General features: G+C 30.6%; 1 protein-coding gene across 3 annotated transcripts in view; it reads right to left on the reverse strand.

Annotated features, from left to right (window-relative positions):
* Positions 1–22,961, reverse strand: part of LOC114341142 (afadin) — a 1,043,753-nt gene that overhangs the window by 734,936 nt on the left and 285,856 nt on the right. For all 3 annotated transcript variants that reach the window (XM_050658899.1, XM_050658898.1, XM_050658900.1), the window contains exon 2: positions 12,441–12,566. In XM_050658899.1, the coding sequence (XP_050514856.1) occupies positions 12,441–12,557 (117 nt within the window). In that variant the 5' untranslated portion in view covers positions 12,558–12,566. The remainder of the gene's footprint in view (positions 1–12,440; positions 12,567–22,961) is intronic.

The following is a 22,961-nucleotide window of genomic DNA, read 5'->3' on the forward strand; positions in this document are numbered from 1 at the left end:
AGTAACAACATATTTTTTATTTTTTTTTTATTAGATTTTATTAGATTGATCTATGAAAAAAAAAATTATAATTAATAACATCAAACCCAATTAGTCCAGTCATTTTTTTTTTATTTTTAAAGCATGTATATAAATTTTAATGTTGGATTATATGATAGAAAATCAGATTATGATGTACTAATTTTTTTGTTGATATGCTAATATGTAACAATAAATGTTACTTAATTTGTCTATATCTGATTTTCTATTTATACATTTTTTATTTTTCTGTATATGTGTCATTTCTATAAATAACCTTTTCTGTTCATTGTTTACCCTCTGTAGGATTGACGCTTGTGAAAAATTAAATGTATGATTTAAATTAATCGAGTGGTCGGCTAACACACAAGCTTGTGATTTATTTGTGTTAATATCACTTCTGTGAGATATTATTCTACTGTGCAATGTACGAGAAGTTTCTCCTATATAAACTTTATCACAGTCTGAGCAAGGAATTTGATAAACAACTTTTGAACTTTCTTTGGTCGTTAGAGGATCCTTAGTTTTAGTGTATAAATTTGCTATAGTTTTAACATTTCTAGTAGCAATTTGTATGTTTTCTAATCCTTTAAATAATTTTAGAAGTTTTGGTGTTAAGAATGGAATATAAGGTAAAGATCCAAATGTTTGTGATGTTGCTGGTACTAAGGTGTCAACTGGAGGGTTATTGTTTTGGCTATTATTTATTTCTTGGCTTGCCGTGATGGAAGGTGGAGAGGTTGCAGTACTAAAAATTAATTTATTAAGTAGGCCTACCGGATAAGAGTTTTCCATTAATATGGTTTTTAGTCTCTTCAAACTCTGTTCTCTATATGTTGGATGAGATATTTTTATTACTCTACTTTTTAGTCCCAAAATCAAGTTTATTTTTATTCTTGTAGGATGTTCTGAATAATAATTTATGAATCTATTACTAGAAATCGGTTTTCGATACCATTCTGTTTTGAGACTATTATCTTCAGTGCGATGGACTATCATATCCAGAAAAGGGAGACTGTTATTTTGTTCTCTTTCAGCAGTGAACTGTAATTGGTTACATTGGTTGTTAAAAATATTTAAAACCTCATTCATTTTGTCATTAGGTACTGCTAGGATTAAATCATCTACAAAACGTTTAACAAACGGAATATGAAAAGGTATTATTTTTAAACAATCTTCAATAAGATCGTCAAGAGCATAGTTGCAGATGATTGGCGATAATGAGCTTCCCATAGGAGTGCCTGATGTTTGTTTGTAATAACTATTATTAAATTTGCAGATGTTGGTATCAAAGATGAAATGTAATATTTCTTTTAGTGTATTTAAATTTAATGTACAATGTGATTGGATCTCATTCCAGTGTTTTTCTATGCTGTTTAGAATTAAATATGATGGGATATTGGTAAATAGAGATACCACATCAAAACTTACTAAAATGTATGTATCTGGGATTTTTTTATTATTTATGAAATTACTAAAAACAAAAGAATCTCTAATTACTATGTTGTTGTTAAAATTGTATGCATCTGTTAAAATAGTTGTAATAAAATTTGCCAATTTACTGTTGGGAGAATCTATTGAAGAGATTATTGGTCTCATTGAAAGAGTGGGTTTATGTACTTTAGGCAATGCATAGAATCGTGGAGTTACTGAATTGTAAATTTTCAATGATTTTGATACACTAGCAGAGATGAGGTCATTATTTGCTAATTTTGATACAAGTTTATTCGATTTTTGTTGTAATGTGCATGTCGGATCGTTTGTGAGTTGTTTGTAATATTTGACATCGTTTAGTAATGATTGACTTTTATTTATATAATCGTCCTTGTACATTGCAACAGTTATGTTACCTTTATCACTACGGAGAATATATAATTCTGGATTCTCAATTAAAAATCTTTTTGCCTCACAGAATAAGTCGTTAAAGAAATGATTACTATTGTTTGTTTTGTGCAAATAGTTTGTTATAATATTTGTGCTTTGTGACCGAAACATATCTTTCTTGTTAGTATCAAATTTTGCAATTAGTTGTTCTATATCAGACAACAAGTCAGATAATTTGAAATCTCTAAGATTAGGAAAAAGGCAAAATTTTGGTCCTAAGGCTAAAAACTTTTTAATGTTAAATGGAATGTGTATGTTTGTTAGGTTATGAAACCATTTTTCTTGAAATTTAACCTTAGCAAAATTGTCAATTTTTAGTTTTTGGAATTTGTTTATATTTTGACCTTTTATGAGATTATAATGGATGTTGTATTTTATTTTTTGTCGCCTGTTATATTCATTAATAATATGGTTTGGTATTGACTGGTCCAATTTAGATCTGATATTCATTAATTGCTTTTCAAAGTACTTTATATCCGATATTGTGGAACTAATTTCAAGATTTAATATTTGTTTCTTTATATTAGAATTAAAATTTTTGTATTTTGTTACCTGTTTTACCTCCTCTATGATGTAATAAATTATTTACATTGACTATACTGTTTTTTATGTGCTTAGGAAAGATGTGGTGTTTTCTACATTTCAGAAGAAAGATTTGCCTGTTTCGTAAAGTAGCTAATTTGATGTTAAACTTGGCCCATTGCTTGAGTAATCCAACCTGAGTAAGTCCATACCGTATCTGGATGTTCTCAAAAAACCCTATTTGTAAAATATAAGATTATGGTATTCTTGACTGTATATTCAAATATCAAGCAGTGATTCTTGAGGATGCAGTCTATTTTGGCCCACAAGACAAAGAAAACTCTTTGACTTACTGTCAAGCTTTCGAATTTATTTTAATTCTTTTTCAAGACATCTGTTGACAAAAATATACAAATATAAAAATTATGTAGGTACTTACAATTTTCTTAATTACTTAGTAGTCATGAGATTACATTGAAAAAATTTGAAACTTTACCAAAAGGACAATTATGCACATAGGTATGAAAAATTATTTTTAAAAACTTCAGTTATGTTGTCATGTTTGAAATATGTCATGAAATATGTAAAGTGTATACACTTTATATAGGAGGAAAGGAAAACTAGTAACAACATATTTTTTATTTTTTATTAGATTTTATTAGATTGATCTATGAAAAAAAAATTTATAATTAATAACATCAAACCCAATTAGTCCAGTCATTTTTTTTTTATTTTTAAAGCATGTATATAAATTTTAATGTTGGATTATATGATAGAAAATCAGATTATGATGTACTAATTTTTTTGTTGATATGCTAATATGTAACAATAAATGTTACTTAATTTGTCTATATCTGATTTTCTATTTATACATTTTTTATTTTTCTGTATATGTGTCATTTCTATAAATAACCTTTTCTGTTCATTGTTTACCCTCTGTAGGATTGACGCTTGTGAAAAATTAAATGTATGATTTAAATTAATCGAGTGGTCGGCTAACGCACAAGCTTGTGATTTATTTGTGTTAATATCACTTCTGTGAGATATTATTCTACTGTGCAATGTACGAGAAGTTTCTCCTATATAAACTTTATCACAGTCTGAGCAAGGAATTTGATAAACAACTTTTGAACTTTCTTTGGTCGTTAGAGGATCCTTAGTTTTAGTGTATAAATTTGCTATAGTTTTAACATTTCTAGTAGCAATTTGTATGTTTTCTAATCCTTTAAATAATTTTAGAAGTTTTGGTGTTAAGAATGGAATATAAGGTAAAGATCCAAATGTTTGTGATGTTGCTGGTACTAAGGTGTCAACTGGAGGGTTATTGTTTTGGCTATTATTTATTTCTTGGCTTGCCGTGAGGGAAGGTGGAGAGGTTGCAGTACTAAAAATTAACTTATTAAGTAGGCCTACCGGATAAGAGTTTTCCATTAATATGGTTTTTAGTCTCTTCAAACTCTGTTCTCTATATGTTGGATGAGATATTTTTATTACTCTACTTTTTAGTCCCAAAATCAAGTTTATTTTTATTCTTGTAGGATGTTCTGAATAATAATTTATGAATCTATTACTAGAAATCGGTTTTCGATACCATTCTGTTTTGAGACTATTATCTTCAGTGCGATGGACTATCATATCCAGAAAAGGGAGACTGTTATTTTGTTCTCTTTCAGCAGTGAACTGTAATTGGTTACATTGGTTGTTAAAAATATTTAAAACCTCATTCATTTTGTCATTAGGTACTGCTAGGATTAAATCATCTACAAAACGTTTAACAAACGGAATATGAAAATGTATTATTTTTAAACAATCTTCAATAAGATCGTCAAGAGCGTAGTTGCAGATGATTGGCGATAATGAGCTTCCCATAGGAGTGCCTGATGTTTGTTTGTAATAACTATTGTTAAATTTGCAGATGTTGGTATCAAAGATGAAATGTAATATTTCTTTTAGTGTATTTAAATTTAATGTACAATGTGATTGGATCTCATTCCAGTGTTTTTCTATGCTGTTTAGAATTAAATATGATGGGATATTGGTAAATAGAGATACCACATCAAAACTTACTAAAATGTATGTATCTGGGATTTTTTTTATTATTTATGAAATTACTAAAAACAAAAGAATCTCTAATTACTATGTTGTTGTTAAAATTGTATGCATCTGTTAAAATAGTTGTAATAAAATTTGCCAATTTACTGTTGGGAGAATCTATTGAAGAGATTATTGGTCTCATTGAAAGAGTGGGTTTATGTACTTTAGGCAATGCATAGAATCGTGGAGTTACTGAATTGTAAATTTTCAATGATTCTGATACACTAGCAGAGATGAGGTCATTATTTGCTAATTTTGATACAAGTTTATTCGATTTTTGTTGTAATGTGCATGTCGGATCGTTTGTGAGTTGTTTGTAATATTTGACATCGTTTAGTAATGATTGACTTTTATTTATATAATCGTCCTTGTACATTGCAACAGTTATGTTACCTTTATCACTACGGAGAATATATAATTCTGGATTCTCAATTAAAAATCTTTTTGCCTCACAGAATAAGTCGTTAAAGAAATGATTACTATTGTTTGTTTTGTGCAAATAGTTTGTTATAATATTTGTGCTTTGTGACCGAAACATATCTTTCTTGTTAGTATCAAATCTTGCAATTAGTTGTTCTATATCAGACAACAAGTCAGATAATTTGAAATCTCTAAGATTAGGAAAAAGGCAAAATTTTGGTCCTAAGGCTAAAAACTTTTTAATGTTAAATGGAAATTGTATGTTTGTTAGGTTATGAAACCATTTTTCTTGAAATTTAACCTTAGCAAAATTGTCAATTTTTAGTTTTTGGAATTTGTTTATATTTTGACCTTTTATGAGATTATAATGGATGTTGTATTTTATTTTTTGTCGCCTGTTATATTCATTAATAATATGGTTTGGTATTGACTGGTCCAATTTAGATCTGATATTCATTAATTGCTTTTCAAAGTACTTTATATCCGATATTGTGGAACTAATTTCAAGATTTAATATTTGTTTCTTTATATTAGAATTAAAATTTTTGTATTTTGTTACCTGTTTTACCTCCTCTATGATGTAATAAATTATTTACATTGACTATACTGTTTTTTATGTGCTTAGGAAAGATGTGGTGTTTTCTACATTTCAGAAGAAAGATTTGCCTGTTTCGTAAAGTAGCTAATTTGATGCTAAACTTGGCCCATTGCTTGAGTAATTCAACCTGAGTAAGTCCATACCGTATCTGGATGTTCTCAAAAAACCCCATTTGTAAAATATAAGATTATGGTATTCTTGACTGTATATTCAAATATCAAGCAGTGATTCTTGAGGATGCAGTCTATTTTGGCCCACAAGACAAAGAAAACTCTTTGACTTACTGTCAAGCTTTCGAATTTATTTTAATTCTTTTTCAAGACATCTGTTGACAAAAATATACAAATATAAAAATTATGTAGGTACTTACAATTTTCTTAATTACTTACTAGTCATGAGATTACATTGAAAAAATTTGAAACTTTACCAAAAGGACAATTATGCACATAGGTATGAAAAATTATTTTTAAAAACTTCAGTTATGTTGTCATGTTTGAAATATGTCATGAAATATGTAAAGTGTATACACTTTATATAGGAGGAAAGTAAAACTAGTAACAACATATTTTTTATTTTTTATTAGATTTTATTAGATTGATCTATGAAAAAAAAATTTATAATTAATAACATCAAACCCAATTAGTCCAGTCATTTTTTTTTTATTTTTAAAGCATGTATATAAATTTTAATGTTGGATTATATGAGAGAAAATCAGATTATGATGTACTAATTTTTTTGTTGATATGCTAATATGTAACAATAAATGTTACTTAATTTGTCTATATCTGATTTTCTATTTATACATTTTTTATTTTTCTGTATATGTGTCATTTCTATAAATAACCTTTTCTGTTCATTTTTTACCCTCTGTAGGATTGACGCTTGTGAAAAATTAAATGTATGATTTAAATTAATCGAGTGGTCGGCTAACGCACAAGCTTGTGATTTATTTGTGTTAATATCACTTCTGTGAGATATTATTCTACTGTGCAATGTACGAGAAGTTTCTCCTATATAAACTTTATCACAGTCTGAGCAAGGAATTTGATAAACAACTTTTGAACTTTCTTTGGTCGTTAGAGGATCCTTAGTTTTAGTGTATAAATTTGCTATAGTTTTAACATTTCTAGTAGCAATTTGTATGTTTTCTAATCCTTTAAATAATTTTAGAAGTTTTGGTGTTAAGAATGGAATATAAGGTAAAGATCCAAATGTTTGTGATGTTGCTGGTACTAAGGTGTCAACTGGAGGGTTATTGTTTTGGCTATTATTTATTTCTTGGCTTGCCGTGATGGAAGGTGGAGAGGTTGCAGTACTAAAAATTAATTTATTAAGTAGGCCTACCGGATAAGAGTTTTCCATTAATATGGTTTTTAGTCTCTTCAAACTCTGTTCTCTATATGTTGGATGAGATATTTTTATTACTCTACTTTTTAGTCCCAAAATCAAGTTTATTTTTATTCTTGTAGGATGTTCTGAATAATAATTCATGAATCTATTACTAGAAATCGGTTTTCGATACCATTCTGTTTTGAGACCATTATCTTTTTTATTTTAATTTAATTACTATTATTTTAATTTTTCACAAGCGTCAATCCTACAGAGGGTAAAAAATGAACAGAAAAGGTTATTTATAGAAATGACACATATACAGAAAAATAAAAAATGTATAAATAGAAAATCAGATATAGACAAATTAAGTAACATTTATTGTTACATATTAGCATATCAACAAAAAAATTAGTACATCATAATCTGATTTTCTATCATATAATCCAACATTAAAATTTATATACATGCTTTAAAAATAAAAAAAAATGACTGGACTAATTGGGTTTGATGTTATTAATTACAATTTTTTTTTTCATAGATCAATCTAATAAAATCTAATAAAAAATAAAAAATATGTTGTTACTAGTTTTACTTTCCTCCTATATAAAGTGTATACACTTTACATATTTCATGACATATTTCAAACATGACAACATAACTGAAGTTTTTAAAAATAATTTTTCATACCTATGTGCATAATTGTCCTTTTGGTAAAGTTTCAAATTTTTTCAATGTAATCTCATGACTAGTAAGTAATTAAGAAAATTGTAAGTACCTACATAATTTTTATATTTGTATATTTTTGTCAACAGATGTCTTGAAAAAGAATTAAAATAAATTCGAAAGCTTGACAGTAAGTCAAAGAATTTTCTTTGTCTTGTGGGCCAAAATAGACTGCATCCTCAAGAATCACTGCTTGATATTTGAATATACAGTCAAGAATACCATAATCTTATATATATATATATATATATATATATATATATATATATATATATATATATATATATATATATATATTAAACAGGATAGGTCCAAGTATTGAACCTTGTGGAACTCCATAATCAATAATACGTGGACTACTCTCTACATCGCTTATTTTTACAGTTTGTTGTCTGTTAGTTAGATAACTATCAAACAGTTTTAGTGATTTATTTCGTATACCAATATCTTCCATAGATTGCAAAAGTAAATGATGACTAACTGTGTCGAAAGCTTTTGATAGATCTATAAATATGCACAAACACGGCTTACTTTCATTAAGAGATTTATTTATTTTTGAGGTTAGTGAAAGAATGGCATCTTGTGTGAATGTATTTTCCCTAAAACCAAATTGTTTTTCTGAAAGTATTTTGTACTTTCCTAGGTAAGATACTAATCTAGTTTTGATTACATTTTCAAATATTTTTGAAATGTGGGTAATGAGAGATATAGGTCGATAGTTATTCATATCAGTCGAGTTTCCTTTTTTATATGCTGGAGTCACAATAGCATGCTTAAAAGCTGAAGGATAAATAGAACTACAACGTAGAATGAAGTAAACACTTCTGTTGTATGTAGGTATATAATTTATTAAAAAATTCTTAAAATTTATCCACAAGGGAGTGGAAGTACAACAAAACGTTTTCGGTCAAACTGACCATCCTCAGTGTAAACCTGGAAATAAGTGAACCACTTAGATTGAAATGCAAAAGGGTGAAATTTTGACAATAAAAAAAAAGAAAATGTGGTTACTTACGTCCAGTGTACAAGTAATTGAAACTAGCCACTTGAATAGGTGTAAAACCTCAAAATAACATTATTGCTACATTATGAGCTGTGTAGTAATCGACAATAAGTCGATGTCTTAAGATTAAAAATATATCACATGTGGATGTATGTCATCCTTGCTCGGAATTTACACAAGGTTGTGATCAGGTGAGAGGTTAACAACCAACTGATTAGACAGTAGTGATGAGCTAGACTGGTCTTGGTCTTGCAGTCTTGGTCTTGGTCTTGCAGCAAGACCAAGACCAAGACCAAGACCAAGACCAAGACCGCCTTTTAGCTGCAAGACCAAGACCAAGACCAAGCTTGCAAGAACAAGACCAAGACCGAACCTTGCAAGACTATGCAAGACCAAGACCAACCTGCAAGACTCTTGCACTTTTTTGCGAAATTGGTTTTTTATGAGTTAACTTTACTTTTTAGTTCAATAATATATACTGACTAATATTATAATTTTAAAATTATAATGACTAATATACTAAAATTATAAATTATATTTTACTACAGTAAGTACAGGGTATTTAACGTAAGCAGGCCACTCAAATAACAAAAAAATCAATCGAGTGTCAAAAAAAGGGGAGCACAATCGAATTAAAAAAATGCTTCGTATTAGACTGTCGTATAAGAACGTCGTTTCTGTAGTACTCAAAAAGACATTTAAAAAACCGTATATGTAGAAACAGAAATAAAATTATTCCTATGACAGTTCAACAGTTTCCATTATAATAGATTTTCAGTAGTAATTTAGAGTAGTATTAATTTCAGAGGTCGAGTGCAATTTGTTGCGATTATTTCATGAATAAAACTGTTCAAAACCAAAATTTTATTGTAATTTGTTTATGTAAGTACCATTAAACACACAGTTTTTATAAATATTTGACGATTGAAAGTCATCACTTTTATAATTTTTAAAACATTAATTGTCATTAATGTCACTGAATGTATTTTTTCGTAGCAACGAAGAGCATCTGACGTAATATACTTAACGACGGGAGATTATCAAAAATTATTGATTTAATTCAGATTTCTGTAGCTTTCTATTGGTCAGAATCTCCTATGAATGAAATAATCCGCCATATTTGTTTCTAATTGGAACTTAAAAGCTAAAAATAATGAAATTTTTTTGAGTGATACTGGATTCTTCGGAAAATGATTTTCTTTAATTTTTCTATTTTCAGTTATTCTCTATTATGAACAGTTTCCGAGATATCGAGATTTGTCACACTATACAGCCACCCTGTATATGCAGAATGTTTACTAAGTATGTGTACAAACTTTATAGGTTAGACGTTCATATGAACTGAAAATAATTTTTACCTACTCTATGTCATATTATGTATAAGTTTTTAATTTGTGAAAACTGCCATTATAGATAGCAGTGCGTGAAGGATTTAAAGTGTGCGTGAAGTAACAATGTATTTTAAACGGGACTTACATTTTCGCACTGTTTTTAACTTTCGCGTTTTCGTGGTGACAATCCTTAACTTTCGCGTTGTCATGGTGACAATCCTTAACTTTCGCGCTGTCATGGTGATGACAATATGAGCAATGAATTACAACAAAAGTTTTGACAGTTTTGTGGTTTGAAAGTAGTTAGAACTTTTAAATGTCAAAGTTCTAAAAATTGTAGAATAGAAATGAATTCCAGTGAAGAAGAGTTACAGCTTTTTTTATTTGTTTATCGTAGATAAAATATTGTATGAAACTGTGCGTGAAGTACTTTTTGCGAACTTACGCGATTTATAGCACTCGCTCCGTTGTCGCTCGTGCTCTAAAAATCGCGCGCGTTCGAAAAAGCATACTTCAGGAACTGTTTCATAAATAACTATTTTTTAATGAGAAATCAGTGTTCACGTTCGAATTTTACATCTGGTTAAAATTGAAGGTTTTTTTAATTTTTTCTCCACATAAAAACACAGTTTTGCTTTTGCCTTGTATATAAGTATGTACAATTAAATAAAGCGCGTAATTCCTGCAAGTAAAATAAAATGTAACTAATACCTTTTTCTTTTTTTTTTTAATTTTTTTTTGATATCATATGCTATTGAATTTATAAAAAGCAGGTTGTGTCTCAATTCAACTTAAAATTAAAATTTGAAAATATACCATTATATTTGAAACATAATTTTAATGAAATATTAATAGTTAGGTAGTTAGGTGAATGTATAATGTTAAGATTGGTATCCGTTTGAAACTACATTCTACATTCTTTTAAAATTTTAAAGCAAAAAATATAGTTTCATTCTTCACATTTTTATTTATTTCAATATACATTTTATTCGAAATTGTTTGGTTCAAACTATTACTACCAAAAAAGCAAGACCAGCAAGACTCTTGCAGCAAGACCAAGACCAAGAACAAGACCGGCTAGTGCAAGACCAAGACCAAGACCAAGACTGCTTTTTTGCTGCAAGACCAAGACCAAGACTAAGCTTGCAAGAACAAGACCAAGACCAAGACTAGCCTGGTCTTGGTCTTGTTCTTGTTTTGCTCATCACTATTAGACAGATTGGTGCCTGAAAATTCATGACAAGATGTCAAAGAAGATAGGTGGATTTCTCAAATGTCAACCGGAAAATTTGACAGAGTGAATTAATATTTAACTTAATTATTAAATTGGGAATATGCCACTATTAAAAATGTTTGTTATGAATTCTAAGTTGTAAATAAAGGTTAATAAGCTGTAATAATATATTCATTAATGCACCGAAAACAAAGGCAAAATTCTACTCATATGCTGTGACGTCATAGACAGCATATGAGTAGAATTTTGCCTTTGTTTTCGGTGCATTAATGAATATATTATTACAGCTTATTAACCTTTATTTACAACTTAGAATTCATAACAAACATTTTTAATAGTGGCATATTCCCAATTTAATAATTAAGTTAAATATTAATTCACTCTGTCAAATTTTCCGGTTGACATTTGAGAAATCCACCTATCTTCTTTGACATCTTGTCATGAATTTTCAGGCACCAATCTGTCTAATCAGTTGGTTGTTAACCTCTCACCTGATCACAACCTTGTGTAAATTCCGAGCAAGGATGACATACATCCACATGTGATATATTTTTAATCTTAAGACATCGACTTATTGTCGATTACTACACAGCTCATAATGTAGCAATAATGTTATTTTGAGGTTTTACACCTATTCAAGTGGCTAGTTTCAATTACTTGTACACTGGACGTAAGTAACCACATTTTCTTTTTTTTTTTTAATTGTCAAAATTTCACCCTTTTGCATTTCAATCTAAGTGGTTCACTTATTTCCAGGTTTACACTGAGGATGGTCAGTTTGACCGAAAACGTTTTGTTGTACTTCCACTCCCTTGTGGATAAATTTTAAGAATTTTTTAATAAATTATATACCTACATACAACAGAAGTGTTTACTTCATTCTACGTTGTCTTGACAAAGGTATACAGCCAACTACAGGGTTTACCCTTTTAAAGTTTTATAAATAGAACTGTCCACACATTTATTCAGTATGTATGTCAAAGGTTCAGTGATATAATCAGAAATACTTTTAATTGTTTCTGCTTTTATATTGTCAAAATTCATTCAAAACTATTGATAAATGATTCTACGTTGATGTTTATATAGAAATGTTTGCCTATGTCTGAATTTTTGAAATTTTAATATTTTACTGTTTACTTTAAGCGTTGAACTTAGTACCTATAACCTTGGCAAATAATTTCAGAAAAATAGTAAATGTTTAAAACAGAAAAATAGTTAATTTTTTTAAATAGTTAATGTTAAAAAGAAAAACAATACCATAATGTTCGTTAGTTGTCTTACCTCATTTGGTTCGGAGAGTTCGAAAAGGTCCAATCTGTTAGCATTCCACTGATTAACGACATGTCGCAGGGCCTCCCTCTCGAGGGCCCTGCGTTCATTTAGACTTCCCCCGTGCATCTGTACCACCTGAAAACAAAACAGACAACAATTATGTATGTACATTAAATGCGTATATGTGCGACATTTAAAAAATAAATATACAATTAAAAGTAAAACGTAAATTGGTTAATAGGTATAGGTCTTTCTGTTTACTGTTTCTATTATTGCATCTAACCCGTGGCTATATTTTCCACGTTCATCATGCCAGGTATCCCAGGTAAGTGCAGTTATCTACTTGTTCCAATTCTAACGAGTTATCTTTATTATCATTTTCATCTCTAAATTCGTTCTGTTAATCTGGATTGTGGAGCTGTTCCGCAGCATTCAGATCCGTACATTCCATATAACTGGACATACAGCAGTTTTATAGACTTTTTCATTCAGTGTCATGGAAATCTTTCTATCGCATAATACACCACGCACTTCCTTCAACTTCACCCATCCCATCCTAGTCCCATTCTACTGAACGTGTCTCTATATTTTTACACTAATGTGCATTACCGATCCTTAAGTGCTTGTGTATGTAGATCAAACTCAGATCTTTTCAGGAAACTATACTGACCCAGTTCTATAAGTAGGTACTCTTTTAATTTCGATTTTATACTTTTGTTTAGAATTTATGTATATTGTATTAAGTAGGGATAGTTCTCTATACTTTTTGTATTAATAGCTAAAGTTATATATATTTAAAGATGCTTTTGTTTCTCATAGTATAAGTACCTACATGTAGTAAGTCCATTTTCTTCATGAATCTCGACATTTTTTCAATATTTTATTTCTTTAAAAGATGGCAGTTGTACATTTATTTCTTCATAATATATAGTTTCCCCTTTTATCTTCATGTGTCTAGATACATAGTCTATCTTCTGTGTGATACGTAGTCTAGATTTGGTATTTTCTCAAAATATCCTTCCGTCCGTATGTTTTCGTCATTTCCTATAACTTTTACTCCCCAGTTTAAAAATCTTTAATTTTCAACTAAAATTTTAGATAAGTAATTGTTTATCAATAATTAAATAACTTGGTAATATAAAAGCTCTTGTCGTATAGATTATAATTCCAGAAGCCGATGGAAATCGAATGAACAGGTTAGTAACAATTGAATTGTTAATTAAAAATTTACGGTCGCTGTAATAACCACAATAATTATGATACATACGAATAATTATGATTTTTGTAACTGTACCTATGTAATGTACTTTACAGAATTAAAATTGGACTATTTAAGCGGCCTCAGGAATATTTTAAAATTATAAACAATTTTTTGGCTTATAAACAAATAGTATATCTCGGGAAATATTAAATTAAATTAAATCATGAAAACGGCATTGGAAAAAAATTTCTTTTGAAACAAAAAACTTTTAATTGTGATGAGTGGTTCCTGAGATACAACCGGTCAAAGTTGACCGGCATTTACGGCAAAAATATAAACAGTAGGATCGTAATTGTTGAACCATCACCTTTCTATTTTTGTCTTCTTTCTCCACACCAATTTTCATATCTTTAAAATAGTCATAACATATATTATTATAATAAAAACTAGCGATATTACGAGTGAAAATTGCCAAAAATAGCAAAATTCCAATCAAAAATTAGGTTGGAGAAAATGTAATCTCAAAGTTCAAAATCGGTATACGTTAAAAAAATGCATTTTCTCGGCTTCCCATGGAGCCATTTTCTTCATTCTTTTTTTGTTCCCAAGTAGCTCGAGTAGAGCCATCTAACTAACGCATTATTAAATGTCAAATTTGCTTTTGTTTTGTTATAATAAATTAATTTATTTATTATAACAAAATTTTTAACTTGTTTAAATAAAGATTGTTTAAATAAAAAAAAAAATCAATGGGAAAATCCCAATAGTTGGCTGTATACCATAGTTTAAAAAACTCATACAGAAGTAAAAACTTCGAGATGTATTCTGGTATAAAATCGTTTATTTAAAAACTATCTAAAATGTCATGGATTGCAAAACGTTTTCGTTCTAATACAGAACATCTTCAGTGCATCCTGCCGAGTAGTTTGAAACTAGCACACTGTATATAGTGGTAACCCCATCATATTATGGTTTACATAATATAATTTACTAAAATTTTATGACAAGTCGATAGTTGGTCTGTGCCCATTGAATTGGCAAGTACCTAGCATCTTCGAGCAGGGAAGCATGGCACCCTTTTAGCATGTGTTCCATTATATCTATTAACATCGACTTGCAGTCATAAAATTTTAGTAAATTATATTATGTAAACCATATATGATGGGGTTACCACTATATACAGTGTGCTAGTTTCAAACTACTCGGCAGGATGCACTGAAGATGTTCTGTATTAGAACGAAAACGTTTTGCAATCCATAACATTTTAGATAGTTTTTAAATAAACGATTTTATACCAGAATACATCTCGAAGTTTTTACTTCTGTATGAGAATTGTTTAAATAATTATACAGCTTTCAAATGAGAATATTTGTGTTTTTAACGTTAAAAGGTACACTTGTAGTAAGTTTATCTAAAAAAAGTCTACAACTGGAAAATATATGTAGTTTTCTTTTCTTATATATAAATTAATCTATTATAACCAAACAAAAGCAACTTTGACATTTAATAATGCGTTAGTTAGATGGCTCTACTCGAGTTACTTGGGAACAAAAAAAGAATGAAGAACATTGCTCCATGGGAAATCGAGAAAATGCATTTTTTTAACGTATACCGATTTTGAACTTTTTTTTCCTCTGATTCTGGCCTTGGTTTAGAACTAAAACCTGTAGCCACGTAATTGTATAACTTATCACTAACTCAGGTGTAATGTGTAGAGTGTGTGTGTTGAGTAAGTGTCTTGTTACTTTGCAAAGTCGACGTCATTGTCTTTGCAAAGAGACGCTAATTGTATCTGAACGTCTGCGATGCCTCCGGTGAGTACCGATCCCACAAGGACAGAAACTATTTTCATTTATTTTATTAATTTATAAAATAAATGAAAAAATTCCTGACCCTGGTGGGATTCGAACTCACTACCATTCGGAACTTTCGATCCAAAGGTTAGGCGCTCTTACCACTGAGCCACAGAGGGGGTGATTTTGAACTTTGAGATTACATTTTCTTTAACCTAGTTTTTGATTGGAATTTTGCTATTTTTGGCAATTTTCACTCGTAATATCGATAGTTTTTATTATAATAATATATGTTATGACTACTTTAAAGATATGAAAATTGGTGTGGAGAAAGAGGACAAAAATAAAAAGGTGATTGTTTAAAAATTATGATCCTATTGTTTATATCTTTGCCGTAAATGCCGGTCAACTTTGACCGGTTGTATCTCAGGAACCACTCATCACAATTAAAATTTTTTTCTTTCAGAAGAAGCGTCCTGCCGCTTTTTTCCAATATCGTTTTCATGGTTTAATTTAATTTAATATTTCCCGAGATATACTACTTGTTTATAAGCCAAAAAATTGTTTATAATTTTAAAATATTCCTGAGGCCGCTTAAACGGTCCAACTTCAATTCTGTAAAATACATTAGATAGGTACAGTGTCGTTTTATACAAAAATCATAATTATTCTTATGTATCATAATTATTGTGATTATTATAGCGACCTTAAATTTTTAATTAACAATTCAATTGTTGCTAAACCGTTCATTCAATTTCCATGGGTTTCTGGAGTTATAATCTATACGGAAAGAGCTTTTATATTACCAAGTTATTTAATTATTGATAAACAATTACTTATCTAAAATTTTAGTTGAAAATTAAAGATTTTGTTGGAAAAACCCGTATTTTCCGGGGAAAATTTTCGTCAAAGTAAATCGGGAAAAACACGTCTCTATGCAGAATTTAATTACTGTGAATTTTTATTTGAGTATTTTTGGTGTAAAGTTAAAATCTTTGGAGTTATAGAGCAAAATTTGAAAAAAAAACCACGATTTTCGGGCGCCATTTTGTTTATAAAAAAAATAGCACACTATCTTCGGACTTATATACCTATATTATTAATATATATTACTATTATTACCTATATTATTAATATATACAGTAATAAGATTCGATTCCAGCAATAAAATTGCTGGTAAATAACTTTTCCTTGTATTTTGCTAATTAGCCCAGAGTAATAGTCGATATAGTAAAACAGCATCCGGTTCTACGCCTGTACCTGAAGCAAGTAAAGTTAAATAAAGAAATCTCTGTACTTGCGGGTCAACGACTGAAAAATAGCGTCTGGAATTTTTCAAACTTGTGCGAATCATTTTGTACGAAAATATACTTTTTTCTGCTTCAAAAACGCTAGACAGACAGCTGGATTTCGTCTCAATATCATGACCTACGTCACAATGCTTTAGAAAAAAGAAAAAACTTGTTCCAAATGTCCAAAATAGAAAATATTGTGTTAACAATATAAATTAAAAATATTTTATTTGTTCACGCAACAAAGGAGTTAAAGGACAGAGGGATTAAAATTCTTTTAATCCACTCTAAAGTAATGCACAGTCCTGTTTGCCTCAAAATTTAGTTAAGATACAAAGGCATAAAACCTAAGAGAGCAAGTAAATGGCTTCATTTAGTCTAGTATGACATGAAAATATTAAGTGTGTATTTTTGATTATCACTGGTAATTACACAAAAGCTCTAAAATTACCGATTTAATCCCGAGTGACACTTTGACAGTTTTACCGACCCCAAGGGGAGGGAAATTAAATGTCAAAGTGTCACGAGGGCAATACAAATCGGTCATTTTAAAAGCTCGAGTGTAGTTCAGTAAAACTATTTCATGAATAATTTTCACCAATATTTTATTGATATCTTCATTTGAATATTTGCTAAACCTGCTCATATTCTTCACTTAGACAAGTTGTCAAACATTAATTGTGATTAGTGTCACTGCATGTTTATTTCATTTAAATTTGCGTAGCAACGAAGGGCATCTGACGAGATACTTGACGACGGAAAATTAACAAAAAAAATTTATCACTTGTAATTATTACACAAAAGCTCTAAAATTACCTATTTGTATCTCGAGTGACAATTTGGCTCCCCTTCGGGTCGGAAAATTGTGTCAAATTGTCACGAGGGCATAGAGTTTCACGATATTCGATAAAAATATCGATATTGTATTGACATCGTATCGAAAATCAATACGATACCGATACAATACACACCTTAGCAATATTAATGTCGATACGATACTCATTATCTGAAATCAATACAATACTCTTGTATTGTCGATACGCTTGCCTCGATATTATTGAAAATATCGATATCGAGAAAAAAAATAAAACGCCACAGTTGTTTAATTATACACTAAGCATCAAAATTAACGCACCACCTTAAAATTGGGACATTTTTTATGTCTCGGATTTCCTAAACCTGTTGTCCGATTTGAGTGATTTTTTTAGTATATTATAGCTTTATTCTTCAGAAATATCGATATAATAATATTATTGCTAAACAGGTAAATGTCATTGTATGCCGGGTGTAACAATAATGTGTGTTTCTTTCTCAAAGTTTGGAACGCCCTGTGGAATATTCTAGCTTATATAAAATATTGGAATTAAAACTCAACTATAGCTTTAGGATTTCTTAACATTTTGCTTTTTGATTCATTCGCTTATGTAAGATAATAAAAAAGTAAGGTACTTTAACAATTAGCCATGTTCTTCATCAATACAGGGTGTTTCTAAATAAGAGCGACAAACTTTAAGGGATAATTCTCCATGAAAAAATAATGACCGTTTGCTTTATAAACATATGTCCACACATGCTTCGTTTCCGAGATACGGGATGTTGAAATTTTTCTTACAAACTGACGATTTATTTATTGCTCTAAAACCGGTAGAAATATGTAAATGAAATTTAGTAGATTTTAAGGGGTAGTTATTGCGCATTTTTTGACATACAATTAAGAATTTTATATTTACCATTGACGTGAATACGGAAGGTATCTAAAATGTTTATACCCGTATGCACACCAATGGTGAATATAAAACTCTTAATTGTATGTCAAAAAATGGGCAATAACTAGCTCCAAAAACCTACCAAATTTCATTTGCATATCCTAACCAGTTTTAGAGCAATAAATGAATCGTCAGTTTGTAAGAAAATCGGAAACAAAGCATTTGCGGACATGTATTGATAAAGCAAACTGTAATTATTTTTTCATGCAGAATTACCGTTAAAGTTTGTCGCACTTATTTAGAAACACCCTGCATTGATGAATAACGTTGCTAGTTGTTAAAGTACCGAACTTTTTTATTATTCAACATAAGCGAGTAAATGCAAAAAGCAAAATGTTAAGAAAGCCCAAGGCTACAGTATAGTTTTAATTTCAATATTTTATATACGCTAGAATATTCCACAGGGTGTTCCAAACTTTGAGGAAAAAACACACTATCATTGTTACACCCGGTATACAATGACACTTACCGGTTTAGCAATAATATTATTACACCTATATTCTTGAAAAATAAAGCTATAATATACTACAAAAATCACTCAAATCGGACAACAGGTTTAGGAAATACGAGACATCAAAAATGTCCCATTTTTAAGGTGGTGCATTAATTTTGATGCTTAGTGTATTTCGTGGAATAGGCCTTTAGATAAGTGATCTGCAACCCAAGCATCAGCTGCTATAATATTTTACACTTAAGTGCTTGAAATTGAAGCTCTTGAGAGTGAAGAGTGACTAAATGACTGTTATGATTACACTTACTGTTTATATCATGTGGCATTTGTGGCAATATTATGGAAGTAAATGATGATGACGCAAAAATAATTTTCAACAAAAATAATGAATTGCGATTTATTCAGAATCTCCGGGATTTCCCTATCTTTTCAAAAGTAGTTTTTAAACAATAGATACAGAATACAGAATTAGTAAGTATTAGTCGTTTCAAAGAAGCATTCAGCCATATTCAATTTTTATAAGAATCTATAAGTTATAAGAAATATTTGTAATATTTTTAGAATAATGCCTATTTGCCAAGCATGCAAAAGTGGGCATAAAGAGCCTAAACAGCTCAGATGTATAATTATTCTTTTTATGTCGATATTTTATCGAGTACTGTATCGATCTCGTATCGAAATCAATATCAATACGATATTTTTATAAGAAAGTATTGCCAATATCGATACTCGCTACGATACTTCATTGGCATAACCAATACAATACTCAATACTTAAAAAGTATCGATATTGTATCGTATCGTGAAGCTCTACGAGGGCAATACAAATCGGTAATTTTTAAGAACTCGGGTGTACTTCTTTAAGATTATTTCATGAATAAAACTGTATTTTTATTATATTATTTACGGACACCAAGGAGAAATATGTTGAACAATCAACAATCAAAGGTTTCTACTAAAATCAGGATCAGAAGCATCATTTGTTTATAAACTAGACAGTACATGTGAGTTCCTTAAGCGTAAAGTGAACACTTGATTAGGGATGGACTCAAGCCAAGCCGAGCTTTTAACAAGCTTGTGCTCGGCTCGAAATTTCGAGCTGAGCTCAAGAAAGAACCTCGGCTTGAACTTCGAGCTACAGGTTGAGGTTGAGCTCGTGGTTCGTGTCGAAATATTCGAGCCCAGCCGGGCTCGGCTGGAATTTACTCCATATTCTGTATATTGAAAATACATATTTGTAGTCTGAATTACTTATTCTCAAACAAAAGTATCAGTCGTAGCAGAAATAAATGAATTTCGTAGCATGAATGAATGGTCGTAACAGAAAAAGTATTAGACTATTAGCTAAAATATTGACAAGCTCGTTAATACATTCGGTGCCATCTTGAACAAGCGCCACTTGGCTGGTAACACGTACTTAAATCGTTCATTTAGTAACACAGTACATACTACTAACGCCACGTATGCGTCATCGGTACCTTTGATAAAACCTTCGTGACACTACTCGTGCATCATGGGCACTGGACGTGTTAAGGAAAGCTCAGCTCTTTTCGAATTCAGCTTGGCTCGGCTGGAAAAAAACTTGATTGGGTTCGAAGCTTGGCTCACAAGAAACACACCGGCTTTAGCTCGAGCTTGTGACCATCCCTACTGATTTGATTCATGTATTCGAACATTTTGTGCGTTAACAATAATGTCGATGAAATAGGATTAACCTGGACCTGGATCGAAGACATTTTGCACACCGAAATTTTATGAACGGCTGTTAATTCTCCGGCGTGGCGGTGGTGTTAACAGTGCAAGGCCGATGCCACATTATGAGTTTTGACCGGATGCGGTGAAAACGCATCCGTTTCCAACGCAACCGGACCGACCTGTCACACTATGCGTTTAGGTGCAGTTTGTAAGCGCATACCGATGATTCAAAACGCATCCGTTTCCAACGCAACCGGACCGATCTGTCACACTATGCGTTTTCACCGGATGCGGCGGAAACGCATCCGGTCAAAACGCATAATGTGGCATCGGCCTAAAGGTGCGATTCCGACATCGACGGCAGGCGGCAGACGGCAACTGCAAACAGCAGTTACAGTTGTTACCATGACATACGTATTTACTTTGCACTATTAATTTATATATTTATTAGCAACTGACGTTCTGCCGGACAGCACTTGCAGTTAGACGGCAAATGTTGCCGCGGCAACAACTGCAACTGCCGTTTGCAGTTGCCGTCTGCAGTTGTTGTCGGAATCGTACCTTAACAGTTTATTTAAATTAATAAAAAATAAAACTCAAAATTCGACTACTTTTATCGAAATGCTTCGTCTGGTAGACTCTTCTCTATATGCAGTTGAAACATGGACCTTTAAAACATCAACCATAAATAAATTTTAGTCCTTCGAAATGTGGAATCTACCGGAGAATCTCAAAATTTTAGGGTCATCGCATATTTCAAACGAAGAACTGCTGCATAGAATAGGCAAAGGATGAGAACTTTTCAACACAATGAAAGAAAAACGTCATACCTAGGCCAAATACTGGGAAATCATAAGTAGGTACACATATGCTCAACTAATAGTGAAAGGAAAGATCGAGGGAAAGAGAGGACTAGTGAGGACAAATATTGCCGCCGCACTCCCACTCTTGTGATTTTTAAAAGATCACCCGTCGGAGGTTTAATGCGATCAAATAATGTCTACTTGTAATTATTAAAATTATTAAATTGAATAGCTTTAATAAAACTACAAGAGGTTCGTGTGTTTAACATTAAGTTTGTGATATTTCCAATGAAACTTTCTGGCCATATTTTAAAAATAGTTTAGATAAACTGAAATAACTTTTTTCATAGCCTCTACTTAAAAAATGCTTGAAATAATTTAAATAGAACATAATCAAGGCAGATACTTGATTGACTTGTTTGGAAAAAGCAAAAAATTTCATTTTTAGTTGGATATTGAAGTCAAACTGGGGCTTTAATAAAACACACATTTGAGGTTTAAAGCTTTCGGAAAATTTAAAATGAAATTTAATAAAAAAATGTTTCAACCGGAAAGCAGATGGGTACAGATCGACCTATATTCGGATCTAGACTACTCCAAGTATTGGATATATTCATCCGAATTATTTAGGGCTACTGGTTGTTTTAAATAAAAATTTTTTAATAATGAAGACATTAGGTTTTCACGTGCATTGATGTCTTCCGTATCAACTATTTCCATTCTGGAAGTTACATGGGTCGTGAATGCAGTTTTATGGATATTTTAAGATATTTTTTAAATCCTTAATGTTCTTCTTTTGTGAGGACGACATTTACCACGGATCTTATTCAAAATTTTATATTTTTCAATGTGCCTTGTAATATAATAGTAAAAGTGTGACAAATATAAATATTATGTTACGGGTAAAGTTAGGTAAGCGGGTAATTCTAGGAGTACCAGGGTAAAGCGCGAAGTACTCGCCAGGTTTTAGTACAATAAATGTAAATGTAAAGCTGCTGGAAATATTTTTGTAACTCCAAATGCCACAGCAGCTTGTCCTGTTTTAACAAATAGATTATAATTATTAATTCTGTAGTATTTATAGTTTTACTTTCCTTACTTTTGTAAAATGCGTATTTTTCTTAAATTAAGATATCTCTCAAACATTTACGGCCTTGTCACTACTAATATACAGTATACCCAATTAAGCATTCAACCAAGAGCCAACCGGTAGAATGTGTTTTACTCGAGTAATGCCCGAAATTTGAACTATTTAAATTATATTTCGGACTTACTATCGGATATTAGAGATACCTCGAGAGTACTTCGCACTTTACCCCGGTAATTCTAGAATTACCCGTTTACCTAACTTTACCCGTGACATATAAATAATTTCGCTGCTATTTCTTTAATGTACTAATATTGTCTCCTCTAATATAAAAAGAATCAATACATGATTAGCTAATCAATTCATGATTAGCTCATACACTATTATGATACTGGAGAGGTACTGACCACGGAGAGGTGAATGGCCAACTTTAGACATACTGT

This window comes from Diabrotica virgifera, chromosome 8 (genome assembly GCF_917563875.1).
Source record: "Diabrotica virgifera virgifera chromosome 8, PGI_DIABVI_V3a".
In the NCBI taxonomy this organism is placed as follows: domain Eukaryota; kingdom Metazoa; phylum Arthropoda; class Insecta; order Coleoptera; family Chrysomelidae; genus Diabrotica; species Diabrotica virgifera.